We start from the raw sequence: 22,049 nt of genomic DNA on the forward strand, positions 1-22,049 counted from the left end.
GGGGACAGTGGTTTTATAGGGGACAGTGTGCCAGAGCTTGGCTGGAGGACAGTGGTTTTATAAGGGACAGTGTGCCAGAGCTTGGCTGGAGGACAGTGGTTTTATAGCAGACAGTGTGCCAGAGCTTGGCTGGAGGACAGTGGTTTTATAGGGGACAGTGTGACAGAGCTTGGCTGGAGGACAGTGGTTTTATAGCAGACAGTGTGCCAGAGCTTGGCTGGAGGACAGTGGTTTTATAGCAGACAGTGTGCCAGAGCTTGGCTGGAGGACAGTGGTTTTATAGGGGACAGTGTGACAGAGCTTGGCTGGAGGACAGTGGTTTTATAGCAGACAGTGTGCCAGAGCTTGGCTGGAGGACAGTGGTTTTATAGCAGACAGTGTGCCACAGCTTGGCTGGAGGACAGTGGTTTTATAGGGGACAGTGTGCCAGAGCTTGGCTGGAGGACAGTGGTTTTATAGGGGACAGTGTGCCAGAGCTTGGCTGGAGGACAGTGGTTTTAAAGGGGACAGTGTGCCAGAGCTTGGCTGGAGGACAGTGGTTTTATAGCAGACTTTGTGCCACAGCTTGGCTGGAGGACAGTGGTTTTATAGGGGACAGTGGTTTTATAGGGGACAGTGTGCCAGAGCTTGGCTGGAGGACAGTGGTTTTATAGGGGACAGTGTGCCAGAGCTTGGCTGGAGGACAGTGGTTTTATAGGGGACAGTGTGCCAGAGCTTGGCTGGAGGACAGTGGTTTTAAAGGGGACAGTGTGCCAGAGCTTGGCTGGAGGACAGTGGTTTTATAGGGGACAGTGTGCCAGAGCTTGGCTGGAGGACAGTGGTTTTAAAGGGGACAGTGTGCCAGAGCTTGGCTGGAGGACAGTGGTTTTATAGCAGACTTTGTGCCACAGCTTGGCTGGAGGACAGTGGTTTTATAGGGGACAGTGGTTTTATAGGGGACAGTGTGCCAGAGCTTGGCTGGAGGACAGTGGTTTTATAAGGGACAGTGTGCGAGAGCTTGGCTGGAGGACAGTGGTTTTATAGGGGACAGTGTGCCAGAGCTTGGCTGGAGGACAGTGGTTTTATAGGGGACAGTGTGCCAGAGCTTGGCAGGAGGACAGTGGTTTTATAGGGGACAGTGTGCCAGAGCTTGGCTGGAGGACAGTGGTTTTATAGCAGACAGTGTGCCACAGCTTGGCTGGAGGACAGTGGTTTTATAGGGGACAGTGGTTTTATAGGGGACGGGGTGCCAGAGCTTGGCTGGAGGACAGTGGTTTTATAAGGGACAGTGTGCCAGAGCTTGGCTGGAGGACAGTGGTTTTATAGCAGACAGTGTGCCAGAGCTTGGCTGGAGGACAGTGGTTTTATAGGGGACAGTGTGACAGAGCTTGGCTGGAGGACAGTGGTTTTATAGCAGACAGTGTGCCAGAGCTTGGCTGGAGGACAGTGGTTTTATAGCAGACAGTGTGCCAGAGCTTGGCTGGAGGACAGTGGTTTTATAGGGGACAGTGTGACAGAGCTTGGCTGGAGGACAGTGGTTTTATAGCAGACAGTGTGCCAGAGCTTGGCTGGAGGACAGTGGTTTTATAGCAGACAGTGTGCCACAGCTTGGCTGGAGGACAGTGGTTTTATAGGGGACAGTGTGCCAGAGCTTGGCTGGAGGACAGTGGTTTTATAGGGGACAGTGTGCCAGAGCTTGGCTGGAGGACAGTGGTTTTAAAGGGGACAGTGTGCCAGAGCTTGGCTGGAGGACAGTGGTTTTATAGCAGACTTTGTGCCACAGCTTGGCTGGAGGACAGTGGTTTTATAGGGGACAGTGGTTTTATAGGGGACAGTGTGCCAGAGCTTGGCTGGAGGACAGTGGTTTTATAAGGGACAGTGTGCGAGAGCTTGGCTGGAGGACAGTGGTTTTATAGGGGACAGTGTGCCAGAGCTTGGCTGGAGGACAGTGGTTTTATAGGGGACAGTGTGCCAGAGCTTGGCTGGAGGACAGTGGTTTTAAAGGGGACAGTGTGCCAGAGCTTGGCTGGAGGACAGTGGTTTTATAGGGGACAGTGTGCCAGAGCTTGGCTGGACGACAGTGGTTTTATAGGGGACAGTGTGCCAGAGCTTGGCTGGAGGACAGTGGTTTTATAGGGGACAGTGTGCCAGAGCTTGGCAGGAGGACAGTGGTTTTATAGGGGACAGTGTGCCAGAGCTTGGCTGGAGGACAGTGGTTTTATAGCAGACAGTGTGCCACAGCTTGGCTGGAAGACAGTGGTTTTATAGGGGACAGTGGTTTTATAGGGGACAGTGTGCCAGAGCTTGGCTGGAGGACAGTGGTTTTATAAGGGACAGTGTGCCAGAGCTTGGCTGGAGGACAGTGGTTTTATAGCAGACAGTGTGCCAGAGCTTGGCTGGAGGACAGTGGTTTTATAGGGGACAGTGTGACAGAGCTTGGCTGGAGGACAGTGGTTTTATAGCAGACAGTGTGCCACAGCTTGGCTGGAGGACAGTGGTTTTATAGGGGACAGTGTGCCAGAGCTTGGCTGGAGGACAGTGGTTTTATAAGGGACAGTGTGCCAGAGCTTGGCTGGAGGACAGTGGTTTTATAAGGGACAGTGTGCCAGAGCTTGGCTGGAGGACAGTGGTTTTATAGGGGACAGTGTGCCAGAGCTTGGCTGGAGGACAGTGGCTGAATGACTCTGCTCTCCAGGGATAGAGATTATAAAACCAGCTGTGGAAAATTGGCTGCTTCTTACAACAGAGACTTATGGTTCATCTGTTCTGTTTTCTACTCTTCTTTCCTTTCTTCTCTTACCTCCTCTCCTCTCCTCCCTCCTCCCCCTCCTCTCTTCCCTGATCTACTCACCTCCCCTCTCCCCTCCTCTCCTCTCTTCCCTGATCTACTCTCCTCCCCTCTCCTCTCTTCCCTCCTCTCCTGAAGTGCTTCTCTCTCTCTCTCTCCTACCTCTCTTTCTACCTCCCCTTCTCTTTCCTCTCTGTCTCTCTCCCTCTTCCCTCTCTCTCTCATCTCCAAACTCCATTAAGATCACTTTATTGGTCAACAAGGCCCACCGAAATTTCTCCAGAAGACACACTTACACACCCCCATTACATTTTTTTCTCAATTGCTAAAACACAATTTCTGAAACCTTGCTACATTTCCTGAAAACATTACATACAAAACCTCATCTTCAAGCACTATTTACAAAACCTCTGACTCCTCTCGCAAAATGAAACATTCGCCTCAAAACAGTTTTACCTGTGTTCAAAATCAAACACTGCTCTCAAATCATAAACAAAGTGATCAAAATGATATACACTCTCAAGCAGTCTGTAACGAGTTTCGTCTTCATACGAAGGAGAGTCGGACCAAAATGCAGCGTGTGGTTTACGATCCATGTTTATTAATAATACGAAACACGAATCTCCAATACAATACTACAAAACAAAACGTAACGAAACCCTAACAGCCTATATAGTGTGAACACAGGGACACAAAGGACAGGAACAATCACCCACAAACACACAGTGAAACCCAGGCTACCTAAATATGGTTCCCAATCAGAGACAATGACGAACACCTGCCTCTGACTGAGAACCATATCAGGCTGAACATAGAAATAGACAAACAAGACATGAAACATAGAATGCCCACTCAGATCACACCCTGACCAATCAAAACATAGAAAATACAAAGTAAACTATGGTCAGGGCGTGACAGTACCCCCCCCCCCAAGGTGCGGACTCCGGCCGCAAAAACTGAACCTATAGGGGAGGGTCTGGGTGGGCATCTGTCCGCGGTGGCGGCTCTGGCGCTGGACGTGGACCCCACTCCATGACAGTTTTAATCCCCCTCCTAAACGTCCCTAAATAGGTTACCCACCACAATGATAACATGGGACAGAGGGACAGCTCGGGACAGAGGTAACTCGGGACAGATGGGTAGCTCAGCACTGAGAGGAAGCTCAGCACTGAGAAGAAGCTCAGCACTGAGAGGAAGCCCAGGCAGGTAGTAGAAACTACCAGAACCTGGCTGGCTGTCGGTTTCAGCAGATCCTGGTCGACTAGCAGATCTGGAAGAATCTGGTCGACTGGCGGATCTGGGAGAATCTGGTCGACTGGCGGATCTGGGAGAATCTGGTCGACTGGCGGATCTGGGAGAATCTGGTCGACTGGCGGATCTGGGAGAATCTGGTCGACTGGCAGATCTGGAAGAGTCTGGACGACTGGCAGATCTGGAAGAGTCTGGTCGACTGGCAGATCTGGAAGAGTCTGGTCGACTGGCAGATCTGGAAGAGTCTGGTCGACTGGCAGATCTGGAAGAGTCTGGTCGACTGGCAGATCTGGAAGAGTCTGGACGACTGGCAGATCTGGAAGAGTCTGGACGACTGGCAGATCTGGAAGAGTCTGGACGACTGGCAGATCTGGAAGAGTCTGGACGACGGGCATATCTGGAAGAGTCTGGACGACGGGCAGATCTGGAAGAGTCTGGACGACTGGCAGATCTGGAAGAGACTGGTCGACACAGACTGGCTGCTCTGGCTGCTCCATGCTGACTGGCAGCTCTGGCTGCTCCATGCTGGCAGACTGCTCTGGCTGCTCCATGCTGACTGGCAGCTCTGGCTGCTCCATGCTGACTGGCGGCCCTGGCTGCTCTGGCTGCTCCATGCTGACTGACGGCCCTGGCTGCTCTGGCTGCTCCATGCTGACTGGCGGCCCTGGCTGCTCCATGCTGACTGGCGGCCCTGGCTGCTCCCTGCTAACTGGCGGCCCTGGCTGCTCCCTGCTAACTGGCGGCCCTGGCTGCTCCTTACAAACTGGCAGCTCCGGCGGCTCCTTACAAACTGGCAGCTCTGGCGGCTCCTTGCAGACTGGCAGCTTTGGCAGCATCCTGCAGACTGGCAGCTCTGGCGGCTCCTTGCAGACTGGCAGCTCCTTGCAGACTGGCAGCTCTATGCATACTGGCAGCTCCTTGCTGACTGGCAGCTCTATACAAACTTGCAGCTCCATGCAGACTGGCAGCTCCATGCAGACTGGCAGCTCCATGCAGACTGGCAGCTCCATGCAGACTTGCAGCTCCGAACAGGCGGGAGACTCCGGCAACGCTGTAGAGGCGGAAAGCTCTGGCAGCGCTAAACAGGCGGGAGACTCCGACAGCGCTGGAGAGGAGGAGGGCTCCGACAGCGCTGGACAGGCGAGGCGCACTATAGGCCTGATGCGTGGTGCTGGCACTGGTGGTACTGGGCCGAGGACACGCACAGGAAGCCTGGTGCGGGGAGCTGCTACCGGAGGGCTGGGGTGTGGAGGTGGTACTGGAAAAACCGGACCGTGCAGGTGCACTGGAGCTCTTGAGCACCGAGCCTGCCCAACCTTACCTGGTTGAATGCTCACGGTCGCCCTGCCAGTGCGGCGAGGTGGAATAGCCCGCACTGGGCTATGCAGGCGAACCGGAGACACCGAGCGCAAGGCTGGTGCCATGTAAACCGGCCCAAGGAGACGCACTGGGGACCAGCTGCGTAGAGCCGGCTTCATGGCATTAGGCTCGACGCTCAATCTAGCCCGGCAGACACGCGGAGCTGGAATATACCGCACCGGGCTATGCACCCGCACTGGAGACACCGTGCGCACCACTGCATAACACGGTGCCTGTCCGGTCTCTCTAGCCCCCCGGTAAGCACAGGGAGTCTGCCCAGGTCTCCTACCTGGCATAGCCATACTCCCTGTTAGCCCCCCCCCAAGAAATTTTTGGGGCTGCCTCTCAGGCTTCCATCCGCGTCGCCGTGCTGCCTTCTCATACCAGCGCCTCTCTGCTTTCACCGCCTCCATTCTACGATAACCTTCCTCGCACTGCTCCAGCGAATCCCAGGCGGGCTCCGGCACTCTCCCTGGGTCGGCCGCCCACCTGTCGATCTCCTCCCAAGTAGTATACTCCATACTGTACTCCTCCTTGGGCTGTTCCTGTTGTTTCTTCTCCCGCTGCACCTTAGTGCGGCTACACTCCCCTGGTTTAGCCCAGGGTCCTCTCCCGTCGAGGATTTCCTCCCATGTCCAGAAATCCTTATTGCGCATCTCCTCGCGCTGCTCCTGCCTGTTGACACGCTGCTTGGTCCTTTTGTGGTGGGTGATTCTGTAACGAGTTTCGTCTTCATACGAAGGAGAGTCGGACCAAAATGCAGCGTGTGGTTTACGATCCATGTTTATTAATAATACGAAACACGAATCTCCAATACAATACTACAAAACAAAACGTAACGAAACCCTAACAGCCTATATAGTGTGAACACAGGGACACATAGGACAGGAACAATCACCCACAAACACACAGTGAACCCCAGGCTACCTAAATATGGTTCCCAATCAGAGACAATGACGAACACCTGCCTCTGACTGAGAACCATATCAGGCTGAACATAGAAATAGACAAACAAGACATGAAACATAGAATGCCCACTCAGATCACACCCTGACCAATCAAAACATAGAAAATACAAAGTAAACTATGGTCAGGGCGTGACACAGTCAGTAAACTATACACCAAAAAATAGAAAACACATTGTTCAAAACATACAATTCTCAGGGAGAAGTACTTTTTTAATCTAAATAAATATTCATATATTTCCGTCATTGACCTTTTATGAACGAAAACATGTTCTTTCATAGTAGCTCAAAATTGATCAGAAATTACCACTCTGCTTTGCTCTTTGCAATTTAGTTTTTCCTCCTCCTTGTACCCCCGTTTTTACAGTCCTGTACCCTGCATCTCACAAACTTGTCCTTTGTCTCTGTGATACTGTAATTCTTGTTCTTTGTTGATATTAACCTGCAACCAGTCAAAATCTATTGAGCAGTCAGTACTGTTAATAAATGGAAAGCACAATGTTCAGGGCTATACAATTTGTCCATTGTACAGTATACAGTCTACAATGCACTGCACTACAGTATCCATTCTCAGACTTTCTCCTTCCCACCTTCAACAACCTGTTTGCTCTCTGAACGGGCTTATATTGGTTGTGTCGCATCATTTGAAACAGGTTAAATCAATTTTGAGTGGTTGTGTTCAACCAATGACATGTGTTCTCTATTTGTATTTGATTGTTGCCACTTGTGTTTACCAGTATGGATGACATGTGCATTAGAGTGCAGAATGTGTTTTGAGAATGAGAATGTGTTTAGAGTTTTGCTGAAAAGTCTAAGTGAGATCTGCAAATTGTGTTTTACCATGTGAAATGGTTTAAGGTACTGACAACAGACTGCATATTTAGCTAAATGAGTCCAGCCAACTGAGAACTATGTTCAGCCAATGGGTTTTAGTGTTTTAGCAATTGAAAAAAAACTGTAAGCAAGTCCTGTCCCATAATCCCTTTTCCTCCCAAATTCACTTCCACCTGCAAAAGAGAGGAAAGGGAGATAGGTTGCATTCCAGTTGAATATTATATTAGACTAGATTAGTAAATAGATGAGACTTTTAAATCAGCTCCAGAAGGATCGTGCTATTGTAAAGTCGGGTGGTATTTATTAGTGGAAAACAAAAATAAGGAAACGGAAAACAAAAATAAGCGTTTAATTTCATTTTGTGCCTGATGAACAGGAACCAGGACTGGTGCTCCAGAGGAGATTTGGCCTGCGCTCCTCGTGTTCCCGTCGATTACAGGACTGGACATACCGTGTTTGAGAGAAATTTACGAAGACGGCAGATTCATTTGTTTTTGTAATCGAAGTACCCGATTACTGGATCTGATGCAGAGAGACGTATACACACACACTCAATTGCTCTCTCTCACACACACACACTCAATTGCTCTCTCTCACTCACACTTGTTTGTGTTGTAAATCCATCAGTTGATGAATCAAATACAGTACCTATCTAATCAAGCTGACGTCTCGTATTCATGAGGCTGCGGGGGACTGCAGCCGATGTGTACAAGGACAAGACACTTGAACCCACTCTTTTACTGGACTAAACCCATCATTCCATTCATTCATTCTGAGAGAGAGAGAGAGAGAGAGAGAGAGACAGAGACAGAGACAGAGACAGAGACAGAGACAGAGACAGAGACAGAGACAGAGACAGAGACAGAGACAGAGAGAGAGATTTAAATCTTCTTTATTGGGTCTGCGAACTCACAACACAATAAAAATTCATACAAAACCATAGTTACACATCAATTTAAAACACAACACCAAATCCTCCTCCACACTAACTAAACAAAACATACTCTGAAAACCCCATATCCTCAACATTGTTAACCAGTTTGTAATAGGCTGTCCCTGAATAACCTGTACTTGATCCAAAATATAAACAGTTGGGAAGAGAAAACCTCTCCCAAAGCTGAGAACCAAGAAGTGATCAGGTCAATCATCCCGACCAGCCTGGGACACTGTAAAAACAGATGTGCCAGAGTTTCAGACTCAGCACAGAATGGACACCCTTCCCCAACAGTACGATCCAGGTGTACCAGATGCATATTGGACACCCCTCTCCAACAGTAGGATCCAGGTGTACCAGATGCATGTCGGTGGCTATAGCTCCATGTATTATCCTCCATTGGAGGTCAGCTGTCCTCTTATCAATTGGCAGAGGCTCTCCAAAAAGCCACATCCCTGGTGGCGTGCCGGCCTTACGGGACTTGACAAGAACTCTCCAAGCCTGCATAACAGACTGATAAAATGGAGTCAGGCCAGGCAAATCACCCCCTTCCAGCTTTAAGAGGAAAAGGTGCTTGTCTAAGCACAAACAGCCCGCTCTCCTCATCAATATATAGGCTGTTTCAACCCAGCTAGAACCGTCACTGTACAACAGTCTCTGGGCTGCTTGAAGCCAGAAAGCCATGATCCTGGAAGGAATGTCCACCAGGCCTTGCCCACCCTCATGCAGTGGCAGGTACAGGCTGCAGCTTTAATTCAGTGTTGTCCAGACCAAAATAAATTGACAAAGGTCCTCTGAAGCTCTTGTAAAATCATTAGTCTGTGTCACAGGGCAGAGGAAGAAAGATTATTAGCTACCAGCACCCTTCCCCTATAAGACAGCTGGGGTAGCACCCATTTCCACCTTGACAGTCTGGCACACACTTTCTCCACTACACCCTCCCAAAACATCATGTAACAACTTAACATTAAAATACCAGTAGGGTGATGACCTTCGTGGACAAGTGAACATCAACAGTAACATTATGGTGATCACAGAAACCCACAGGAATAATATCACACCTTCCAACCCTACTACAGTAGTGATCAGATACATACAACCTGTCTAACCTTCCAACCCTACTACAGTAGTGATCAGATTCATACAACCTGTCTAACCTTCCAACCCTACTACAGTAGTGGTCAGATACATACAACCTGTCTAACCTTCCAACCCTACTACAGTAGTGATCAGATACATACAACCTGTCTAACCTTCCAACCCTTCTACAGTAGAGATCAGATACATACAACCTGTCTAACCTTCCAACCCTTCTACAGTAGTGATCAGATACATACAACCTGTCTAACCTTCCAACCCTACTACAGTAGGGATCAGATACATACAACCTGTCTAACCTTCCAACCCTACTACAGTAGTGGTCAGATACATACAACCTGTCTAACCTTCCAACCCTACTACAGTAGTGGTCAGATACATACAACCTGTCTAACCTTCCAACCCTACTACAGTAGTGATCAGATACATACAACCTGTCTAACCTTCCAACCCTACCACAGTAGTGATCAGATACATACAACCTGTCTAACCTTGCTGCACCGACAAAACCTTCCTTAACTTTTGGCCATGTGTGCTGCCTAACTTTTGCTTTCCTTACTCTCCACACATCAGAAAGCCCAAAGTCAGTTAATAGACCAGACAGGCAAGTGGCTGACCGCAGATGAGGTCAACAGTAAAATCCACTGTACAGTTCCAGTCCCCCTCTAAAACCATACACCCCTCTTGGTCACACTTTATTAAAGTTTCCTTTATTTGATCAAATACAGCAATACGTTCTCTACTCTCATTAGGAGCAGAAACATTAAAATAAACCATAAAAATCCCATAACATCCTCCTTGACCAATAAAACCCGTCCCTTGACAATCTCTGTTGTTGATACCACGGTCACCCCTAAAGCCTGAGGAAAACAAGATGGCCACCCCAGCACTGAAATTAGTACCATGACTGAGTACATGCTGCCCCTCCCACCACATACCCCAGTCAACCTCATCAGTTTCATCACTCTGTGTCTCCTGTAGGAAAACTACATTAAGCCTTTTCTGTTTTATTACTTCTAATACCCAAGCCCTCTTATTCATGTCCCTTCCCCCATTCATATTGAGAGAACCTCCCCTTAGTACCTCCATATAGAAAAGAGAAAGGAAAAGTGAAACCAAAGAGAAAAAAGACACCCAATGAGGCATGATCATCATCATTGTTTTAATTTTCTCTGAACCTGACCACATTTCCCACCACCTTTAGCTGCTGTGACAGACAGTAAGACATTTTCTCAAGCGAAAACGCTTCTTCTCACTCAACTGGTCTAACCCCACCGTCTTCTGTAACATCACAGCTGACCTCACAAACTTATCAAGATAAAAAAATCTGCCAATTTGACAGATTTCCCAAAAGTCTGATCCAGGAACCCATTTACCTCCTGTAGATTGTAAATTGAGTCGTCACCAGCTGCTATCTTATCAATAGAGATATCCATATCCTTCTCCTGATCCTCCTCAACTGAGGCCACAGACCCCTGACTCCCCCTACCACATCCCTCTCAACACTCCCCACTTGCACCCCATCACTAGTACCAGGCATCTCCTCCACTACCTGGGAGATTAGCTCCACCTGAACCCCCTCCTGTACCCCAGCACTCATACTGGGCACCTCCTCACCAGTCTGAGGAACTGTCTCTTCAGATCCATCCTTACCTTCTACAACAATACTTTTCTGCTGCATAACATTTCCCTCTAATACAAGTTGCAACTCCGTGCCCTCAACACGGATAACTTGTTCCTCAGCAACAGGTGCTTGTGGCTGCTCTGCCGCTGTCGTCCCCACCTCTCCCTACATCAGTGGGCCCAGGCGTTACGAAGACCACCTGCGCCCCTCCCTCGGCCTTCTCCCTTTTCAGGCAAGCATGTCGCTTATGACCAACATCCTCACACTCAAAACACCGTTGACTACCCGTACCAGCATAAGCCATATACATTCTATTGTCATACTTGATTGTAAACGCTAAAGTCTGCTCCGGTGAGTCAAAAAACCTAAACACCTGTTGCCGAAACGACATTACCTGTTTCAACGCCGGGTGTTTGCAACCCAACGGGACAATATTTATTGAACTTGCGAACTTCCCAAACTGCAATAACTCACGCTCCAACAGCTCATTGGGAAAAAACGGCGGTACATTTGAAATCGTTACCCTTGTTGACGGAGAAAAAAGTGGCGTAACTTGAATAAACATTATTTTAAGAAGTACGCCATGCTCAACCATCCGATCAACAAGACACTCTTCTTTAAGAAGTACACCATGCTCAACCATACGATCAACAAGACACTCTTCTTTAAGATGTACGTCATGCTCAACCATACGATCTACAAGACACTCTTCTTTAAGAAGTACACCATGCTCAACCATCCGATCAACAAGACACTCTTCTTTAAGAAGTACACCATGCTCAACCATCCGATCAACAAGACACTCTTCTTTAAGAAGTACACCATGCTCAACCATACGATCTACAAGACTCTCTTCTTTAAGAAAAACCACGACCGCTTTATTCATCCGTGACGCATAAGCAACATTCTCATATCCTACCTTCTCTCCTACGGCGACCAGAAACTCCTCCACAGTGGCAGTAGCTTCAGTAACACACCTAAAGCCGTGCCGAAGCGACCCATGTGGGTCGCCACCCCCGCCAAAACCAGGATAATTTCGACACGAAAAACAATAGACTTAATTCTACCACAACAACTAAATAAATATAATAATGACCTTAATCATGCAGAGGAAAAAAATAAAAAAAAGATACCACCAAGAAAAGGAAACGTAAACGAAAAACCAAGATATCTAACTCTACACAATACAATTCCCAGCATGCACCAAACACTCCCAGCATGCATATTATTATTATTTCACTTTTGTATATTATCTACCTCACTTGCCAATAAAGCCCCTTGAATTGAATTGAGAAAGAGAAAGAAAGAGTTGAATTGAGAAAGAGTATAGCAGTGACACAGTAGCAGGTCCACCATTTGTATCTGGCACAGCTGATTGATGAGATCCCATTGACTCTGCTCATTCATATTCAGGAAACACATCTACATCTATGTTCACACACACACCTCTCTTCCTGGCCTGATCCCAGAGAGCCAAGCTGAAAGTTGGTGGCTGAAAGACACAATGACACTGAACACCGCCAGAGCAGCATGCATTCTTCCCTGTCTTGCCTCCAGTCCTACCATGCCAAACCTCAACAACTGGAGGAACACATGGGCCATCTCTCTCTCTCTCTCTCTCTCTCTCAGAGGGAAAGTTATCTCCCACCATCTCACTCTGTTGTCAAAGCCACACCCATACCCTCCCATACATGCACACATAAGGGAAATGATTGTCCTGTGTAACCAGTCACCTGATTTCCTGTCATCTCCACTCCGTTCTCCACCTGTTGAGGGTGAAGTGCGGATCACTCCGGGGCTCACTCTCTAGGCCACAACCTCACACTGGGACTGGAGTTAGTTGATCAGAGATAATTTATTCTACAGATACAAGACAACATTTGGAAGAGGGAGTGACAACAAATTATAAAATGGCTTCCAGCTCATTTTCCCCAGAAGAGGATTTATCTTGTTCTGTGTGCTGTGACATCTTCGTTGATCCAGTCGTTCTGTCATGTAGCCACAGCGTCTGTAAAACCTGTCTGCAGAACTTCTGGAAACAGAAGGGATCTCAGGAATGCCCAATCTGCAGGAGAAGATCCTCGAAGACTGAACCTCCCTGTAACCGGGTCTTAAAGAACCTGTGTGAGTCCTTCTTACAGACGAGAATTCAGAGAGATTCAGCAGGACCTGCGGTGCTCTGCAGTTTGCACAATGAGAATCTCAAGCTCTTCTGTCTGGAGGATAAACAGTCCATCTGCTTTGTGTGCCAGGCCTCAAAGAAACATAAATATCATGACTGTGTCCCAATAGATGAGGCTGCACAGGATTACAAGGTAAGATAACCTGTTTAACTTGCTTTAGATTTACATGAGTCATGCTGAAACTGCTTTCCTGTCATTTGGAAAAAGTTATGACATTTCGGAATATGAACCCACTATAGTTCACAAGTATCAGACTAGAAACAAAAGAGCAGAGACATATCTTGTTTGGAGCTATGTTTTACATTACACCCTTGTTCTAAAATTGATTAAATTATTATTTTTTTCTTATCGATCTACACAAAATACCCCATAATGACAAAGTGAAAACAGGTTTTTAGAAACTGTCGGACCTTATATAGACGGGTGTGGGCCTTTCCAAATCATGTCCAATCAATTTCATTTACCACAATGGAAACAGGATGCACTTGAGCTCATAGCAAAGTTCTGAATACTTATGTAAATAAGGTATTTCTGTTTAAAAATGGTATATATTTGCAAAAAAAAAAAGAAGTTTTTGCTTTGTCGATATGGGGTATTATGTGATAAAAAAATAAGTTTTTGCTTTGTCGATATGGGGTATTATGTGATAAAAAAAGAAGTTTTTGCTTTGTCGATATGGGGTATTATGTGATTAAAAAAATAAGTTTTTGCTTTGTCGATATGGGGTATTATGTGATAAAAAAAGAAGAGAAGATTTTAGAGTCAAGGCTGTAACGTAACAAAATACGGAAAAAGTCAAGGGGCCTGAATACATCCGAAGGCCCTGTACATCCATTCATTTTTTAAACTGGTACCTGGGCTACCTTCAGATTGTGGACAAAACAACCAACATGCATGAGTTTGTGAGAGTCTCACCTTTCTATAGAGGGGTAATATTATTACGTAACCCAAAATGTTCAGACGCTACAGACAGAAGTTGGAAGATGGGTGGTTCTGACTTTAGACAAGTCCAGTGGCGCTTGTGGGGGTCGTGTAGCAAAGTCTCATCTTTCCATAGAGTTTGTAGGCCGAACCGTTCAGACGCTACAGACGTTTTCGTGACAAGACCGATATTTGGGATATCTCCAGGTGTGACAAACTCCGCTGAAGCTCGGCCACACGTCAATCGTTGAGTCCATCCTCACCTCCTAAATCAGCGTCTGGTTTGGGTCTGCGTCTGTCCACCGCAGTGGTGGACTCCAACGCGTTGTCCGGTCTCCAGAGAGGGACACAGGGTGACACAGGCCCTCCATGAATGGATCTACAGCACCTTTGGAAGTATTCAGACCCATTTAGTTTTTCGGCATTTTGTCACGTTAATTAACTCCAGGGCAAGGAAGCATACAGGAAACCCCTACCATCCCGGTCACACTATCCTCCAAAAATTCTCCTTTGGCAGGCGGTTCAGGTCACTCATGATCAAAACTTCCCACCACCTGAAGCGTTTCTCCCCCCTGGGTTGTAGCCCTCACCAACTGGCCACCTGGCCCAAAGGAGGCTGCTGAGGGGATCTGGCCCATAGCGACTAAAGTCACTATACTGTATACTGCACATCGCATCAAGCCATCTCTGAACTGTAGACAAAAAAGCTACACTATACTGCATTGCACTCTGTCCATCTTTCTGCATTTAGATATATTCTTACTGATACAGTAAATGTAGTATCAGTATGAATATATCTCCACCTTATATCAACCGTATACCCACTGTACATTTGTATATCTGCTCATTCTCTTATAACTCTATGCTCACTCTACCTGGTTGTATATAATGTATGTACAATTTGTTTAAACTTCATTGTCTGTATTCTGTCTCTAAATTTTGTCTCTCAGGCAGCTCCATATCACCAAGTAACACTCTGACTGTGTACTTGGTGACTAAAGGTGATTCTGATTCCACTGCAGATGTGGAAGGCCAAACATTGGTGGAGGCAGTGGATTGAGACACAGCTCAGTCCATGCAAACAAATAAAATCTAATTTATTTATTTAACCCTCTTACATCAGCTGATATCTCAAAGTGCTGTACAAAAACCCAGCCTTAAAACCCCAAACAGCAAGCAATGCTGGTGTAGAAGCACGGTGGCTAGGAAAAACTCCCTAGAAAAGCCAAAACCTAGGAAGAGACCTAGAGAGGAACCAGGCTATGAGGGGTGGCCAAGATGTTCAAATGTTCATAAATGACCAGCATGGTCCAATAATAATAATCACAGTAGTTGTCGAGGGTGCAGCAAGTCAGCACCTCAGGAGTAAGTGTCTATACCTATACAGTGTCTAAACCTATACAGTGCACAGTGTCTAAACCTTTACAGTGTCTAAACCTATACAGTGTCACAGTGTCTAAACCTATACAGTGTCTAAACCTTTACAGTGTCTAAACCTTTACAGTGTCTAAACCTATACAGTGCACAGTGTCTAAACCTTTACAGTGTCTAAACCTATACAGTGTCAGTGTCTAAACCTTTACAGTGTCTATACCTATACAGTGTCTATACCTATACAGTGTCACAGTGTCTAAACCTATACAGTGCACAGTGTCTAAACCTTTACAGTGTCTAAACCTATACAGTGTCACAGTGTCTAAACCTTTACAGTGTCTAAACCTATACAGTGTTTATAGAAAGTCTACACTACCTGGAACTTAAAAAAAAATGTTGTTACAAAGTGGGATTGAAATAGATGTAATTCTAATGCTTTATCATTGATTTAAAGACATACTCTATAATATCGAAGTGAAAATAAAATGATTTACTGTATACAGTGTATATATATATATATATATATATATATATATATATATATATAGTGTCTATACATATATACAGTATATATATATACATGTGTGTGTGTGTGTATGTATGTATATATATCATACATACATACATACATACATACATACATACATACATACTGTATACAGTAAATCATTTTATTTTCACTTTGATATTATAGAGTATGTTTTGGACACACCTACTCATACATTGGACACACCTACTCATATATATATATATATATATATATATATATTGGACACACCTACTCATATATTGGACACACCTACTCATATATTGGACACACCTACTCATATATATTGGACACACCTACTCATATATATTGGACACACCTACTCATATATATTGGACACACCTACTCATATATATTGGACACACCTACTCATATATATTGGACACACCTACTCATATATATTGGACACACCTACTCATATATATTGGACACACCTACTCATATATATTGGACACACCTACTCATATATATTGGACACACCTACTCATATATATTGGACACACCTACTCATATATATTGGACACACCTACTCATATATTTTGGACAAACCTACTCATATATTTTGGACAAACCTACTCATATATATTGGACACACCTACTCACTCAAGTTTTTTTGCTTTTTTTAAAAGAATACCAAGAGTGTGCAAATCTGTCATCAAGGCGAAGGGTGGCTACTTTGAAGAATCTGAAATCTAAAATATATTTAGATTTTGTTTAACACTTTTTTGGTCACTACATGATTCCACGTCTGTTGTTTCATAGTTTTGATGTCTTCACTATTATTCTATAATGTAGAAAATAGTAAAAAATAAAGAAAAACCCTTGAATGAGTAGGTGTGTCCAAACTTGACTGGTACTGTATATAGACAGTGCCTTCAGAAAGTATTCAGACTCCTTGACTTCATCCACATTGTTACGTTACAGCCTTATTCTAAAATGGATTCAAATAATTCCTCAGCAATCAACGCACAATACCACAATATCCCATAATGACAAAGTGAAAACAGGTTTTTAGTAATTTTGCACATTTATAAAAAATGTAAAACAAATTTGCTGTCTAGCCATGATCGGTAACACCTTGACAGAGCTTGAAGAATTTCGTAAAGAATAATGGGCAAATATTCCACTTCTCTGATTCAGAGGGGTTGGGTTAAATGAAGAAGACACATTTGACCTCTTAGGGCTGAGATCCCGCTAACGGGATCGATATGACAACAGCCAGTGAAAGTGCAGGTGACCAAATTCAAAACAACAGTAATCTCATAATTAAAATTCCTCAAACATACAAGTATTTTACATCATTTTAAAGATACACTTCTTGTTAATCCCACCACAGTGTCCGATTTCAAAAAGGCTTTACGGCGAAAGCACACCAAACGATTATGTTAGGTGAGTGCCTAGTCACAGAAAAACACAGCCATTTTTCCAGCCAAAGAGTCACAAAAAAGCAGAAATAGAGAAATTAATCACTAACCTTTGATCTTCATCAGATGACACTCATAGGACTTCATGTTACACAAAACATGTATGTTTTGTTCAATAAAGTTCATATTTTTATCAAAAAATCTCAGTATACAATGGCTCGTTATGTTCAGTAGTTCCAAAACATCTGGTGATTTTGCAGAGAGCCACATCAATTTAGAGAATTACTCATAATAAACATTGATAAAAGATACAAGTGTTATGGGTGGAACTTTAGATAAACATCTCCTTAATGCAACCATTGTGTCATATTTCTTAAAAGCTTTACCGAAAAAGCACACCATGCAATAATCTGAGTACAGCGCTCAGAGACCAAAACAACCCAAACAGATATCCGCCATGTTGTGTAGTCAACAGAAGTCAGAAATAGCATCATAAATATTCACTTACCTTTGATGATCTTCATCAGAATGCACTCCCAGGAATCCCAGTTCCACAATAAATGTTTGATTTGTTCGGTAAAGTCCATCATTTATGTCCAAATACCTCCTTTTTGTTAGCGCGTTTAGCCCAGAAGTCCAAATTCATGATGTGTGATCACTAGGTGCAGACGAAAGTCTAAAAGTTCAGTTACAGTCCGTAGAAACATGTCAAACGATGTATAGAATCAATCTTTAGGATGTTTTTAACATAAATCATCAATAATGTTCCAACCGGAGAATTCCTTTGTCTGTAGAATTGCAATGGAACGCAAGCTAACTATCACGTGAACGCGAGTGGCCAGCTCATGCCTCTCTGACAGACCTCTGACTCATTCCCCTCTCATTTGCCCCTCCTTCACAGCAGAAACATCTAACAAGGTTCTAAAGACTGTTGACAACTAGTGGAAGCCTTAGGAAGTGCAATTTGACCTCATAGACACTGTATATTCGATAGGCAAAGGGTAGAAAAACTACAAACTTCAGATTTCCCACTTCCTGGTTGGATTTTTTCAAAGGTTTTTGCCTGCCATATGAGTTCTGTTATACTCACAGACATAATTCAAACAGTTTTAGAAACTTCAGAGTGTTTTCTATCCAGCTATACTACTAATAATATGCATATATTAGCAACTGGGCCTGAGTAGCAGACAGTTTACTCTGGGCATCTTATTCATCCAATCTACTCAATACTCTGCCCCCAGCCATAAGAAGTTAAATGCATTGTTGTGCAACTGACTAGCTATCCCCTTTCTCCTTTCCCAATGCACAACGCTCTTATGACAATTACCCAAGAAGACTCACAGCTGTAAACACTGCCAAATGTGTTTCTAACATGTTTTGACTCAGGGGGAGGAATATTAGTGTGTCATTTTTGATTAATCTTAGATCTTAGAGTATTTTGTGTAGATCGTTGACCAAAAAAAGAAAAGACAATTCAATCCATTTTAATCCCACAATAAAATGTGAAGAAATCTAAGGGGGGAAATATTTATTCCAGACTAACATTACTCATTCTGGTATTTCTTCATTTGGGTGTATTGTTTTGTATTGCTGCACTGTTGGAGATAAACACACAAGAATTTCGCTGCACCTGCGATAAGATCTGCAAACTGCACACAACGAATGAGATTGCATTGGACACGCACACACACACACACACACACACACACACACACACACACACACACACAAACACACACAGGCAAAGCTTTTAACATAGTGTTTACAACTTACATATTTTGCACACTGACATACATAATTACGTTGTGTATGTTTCTTCATAAAGTCATTATTATTCAACATGTCCTCAACTCACAACCTCTTGGTTCACGGAATTCCAATCATCCTGCTATGCCACTGTGTAGGTGTTACCGTGTAGGTGTTACTGACTGACTGGTTTCACCTGTATTCCTACAACTTTACACTTCCAAGTACATCTCAGCTCTGTTAAAAAAAATATTCTCAAGAAAAACTAATTTATCAGAAGTCACATGAAAACAGAATACTATGCCCCGCCAACATTAGACAACTATAATGAAAACACTATACTGAAAACACAAACTAAAATCTCAAATAAAGTGAAATCAATGAAGAGAGAATAGTCATAATAACTAATAACTTAAGGGTGTGTTCATAAATTCCATCTGGCTATCTACTCTGATCTCAAGGCACTCTTTGTATTTCCTCTACAGGAATACATTGGATATGATCACGTTGGATGTGTTCTGTTAGATCACATTGGATATGTTCTGTTAGAACTCATTGGATATGTTCTGTTAGATCACATTGGATATGTTCTGTTAGATCACATTGGATATGTTCTGTTAGATCACATTGGATATGTTCTTTTAGAACACATTGGATATGTTCTGTTAGAACACATTGGATGTGTTCTGTTAGAACACATTGGATGTGTTCTGTTAGAACACATTGGATGTGTTCTGTTAGAACACATTGGATGTGTTCTGTTAGAACACATTGGATGTGTTCTGTTAGAACACATTGGATGTGTTCTGTTAGATCACATTGGATGTGTTCTGTTAGATCACATTGGATGTGTTCTGTTAGAACACATTGGATGTGTTCTGTTAGAACACATTGGATGTGTTCGGTTAGATCACATTGGATATGTTCTGTTAGAACACATTGGATATGTTCTGTTAGATCACATTGGATATGTTCTGTTAGATCACATTGGATGTGTTATGTTAGAACACATTAGATATGTTCTGTTAGAACACATTGGATGTGTTCGGTTAGATCACATTGGATGTGTTCTGTTAGAACACATTGGATGTGTTCTGTTAGATCACATTGGATGTGTTCGGTTAGATCACATTGGATGTGTTCTGTTAGATCACATTGGATGTGTTCTGTTAGATCACATTGGATGTGTTCTGTTAGAACACATTGGATGTGTTATGTCAGAACACATTGGATGTGTTCTGTTAGAACACATTGGATGTGTTCTGTTAGAACACATTGGATGTGTTATGTTAGAACACATTGGATATGTTCTGTTAGAACACATTGGATATGTTCTGTTAGAACACATTGGATGGAATGAACAGTTTTGTTAGATCTGCTGCATAACAGTATAGTGAGGTTTTGTCTCATTCTAGGAGCAACTCCAGTCTGCCTTGAAGCCCTTGCAGAATAAAATGGAAGTCTTCAATGAAGTTAAACAAACCTTTGATCAAACAGCTGAGCACATTAAGGTATGTATAAATCATACAAGTGTTCCTTAGTAAGAGAAGTATTATTGGAGAATTCCAATTATAATCCAAGTGTTTGATATTGTCTCCAGAGCCAGTCCCAGCACACAGAGAGACAGATTAAGAAGGAGTTTGAGAAGCTTCACCAGTTTCTACTAGATGAAGAGGCAGTCAGCATCGCTGCACTGAGGAAGGAAGAGGAGCACAAGAGTCTGATGATGATGAAGAAGATTGAGAAGATAAAAGGAGAGATATTGTCCCTTTCAGACACAATCAAATCCATAGAGGTGGAGTTGAGAGCTACAGACATCTCATTCCTGCAGGTCAGAACTTCTCTCTCATGTAGTCATTGTGGTCCTACAGTAAATACTAAACCCTTTGCCCAATAATCACATTTTATCATATGCTTTACAGAACTTCAAGGCCACCATGAAAGCGTAAGTATGTTGCCTTCTGTCTCGCTTGTCTGGGGTTCTGAACCCAAGCCCACAGCAGCACTAACTCCTGAACATTCTTCCAGAGCCCACTGCACACTGCCGGACCCAGAGAGGGTTTCAGGAGCACTGATAGATGTGGCCAAAAGCCTTGGCAACCTGCAGTTCAGAGTCTGGGAGAAGATGCAGTGGATTGTCAAACACTGTGAGTACAAAATGTATCATATTAATGAACAGAGTTAATTGAAAAGCCAATATAATAAGACATGTATTGTTCATACAATATGACCTCTTTTGTTTTTAGCCCCTGTGATTCTTGACCCCAACACTGCACATCCCTGTCTGTCTCTGTCTGATGATCTGACCACTGTGAGATGCTCAGACCAAAGGCAGCAGCTCCCTGACAACCCGGAGCGGTGTATGTTCTACGCAGATGTTCTGGGCTCTGAGGGGTTCAGCTCAGGGAAGCACAGCTGGGAGGTGGAGGTGGGGGATCACCCTTACTGGTTTCTAGGAGTGGTCAATGAGTCCATCAACAGGAAGGTAGAGATAAATAGAACACCAAGGTTTGGAATATGGCAAATTGGGCAGATGTCTGGTCGGTATATAGTAGCAGATGGGACACTTGCTATGAAGATGAGACCCCGGAGGGTCAGAGTGGAGCTGGACTACAACAGGGGGGAGTTGTCCTTTTACGACCCCAAGGACATGACACTTATCCACACGTATAACGAAAAGTTTACTAAGCGACTTTACCCATTCCTCTCTGTTGGACTGGCTGTTGGTGCCAACAACCCTGATTTACAGATCTGCCTATCAAAGAGTTGTCTTTGACAGTGCTGTCATCACAGGGATGTGTCCAGCTCCTTTATTGGCCCAATAACAAGCTTTATTTAATTTTAACACACTAGAAAGTTTGAAACAAACCCCACTCATTCACTGCACATAGAACCCCATCCAATCCTTTACGACATCTCCAGACGGTTTTCCATCCTCCCATATGCATGCTCCAGTGTGAGCCGAGCCGGCACAAGCGCTAGCAGCACAACTCTGGGGTCTGTACACCGCGCCACATGCATCTCATGTTTCCTGGTCTTCCACACTGCCATTTTTAACTGTCCCAACCAGTAGTTTACTAGG

At 44.4% G+C, this 22,049-nt stretch overlaps 1 protein-coding gene across 1 annotated transcript; it reads left to right on the forward strand.

Moving 5' to 3' along the window:
* Positions 1 to 12,533: 12,533 nt before the first annotated feature.
* On the forward strand, positions 12,534 to 21,755 carry LOC110505821 (nuclear factor 7, brain-like). The gene is made up of 6 exons (XM_021585276.3): positions 12,534 to 13,147; positions 20,383 to 20,478; positions 20,568 to 20,798; positions 20,890 to 20,912; positions 20,996 to 21,114; positions 21,214 to 21,755. The coding sequence occupies exons 1-6, from the start codon at positions 12,743 to 12,745 to the stop codon at positions 21,741 to 21,743; spliced, it is 1,404 nt and encodes a 467-aa protein (XP_021440951.3). The 5' UTR covers positions 12,534 to 12,742; the 3' UTR covers positions 21,744 to 21,755.
* Positions 21,756 to 22,049: the final 294 nt, after the last annotated feature.

Source organism: Oncorhynchus mykiss, chromosome 25 (assembly GCF_057628025.1).
Source record: "Oncorhynchus mykiss isolate SJ-2025 chromosome 25, ASM5762802v1, whole genome shotgun sequence".
NCBI lineage: Eukaryota > Metazoa > Chordata > Actinopteri > Salmoniformes > Salmonidae > Oncorhynchus > Oncorhynchus mykiss.

Excerpts from the sequence above, each read along its gene's own strand:
- LOC110505821 (XM_021585276.3), top strand. The coding sequence starts at position 12,743 with ATGGCTTCCAGCTCATTTTCCCCAGAAGAGGATTTATCTTGTTCTGTG. Across the intron at positions 20,479-20,567 it reads AAACAGCTGAGCACATTAAG|AGCCAGTCCCAGCACACAGA; the intron begins GTATGTATAAAT and ends TATTGTCTCCAG. Across the intron at positions 20,913-20,995 it reads TTCAAGGCCACCATGAAAGC|AGCCCACTGCACACTGCCGG; the intron begins GTAAGTATGTTG and ends ACATTCTTCCAG.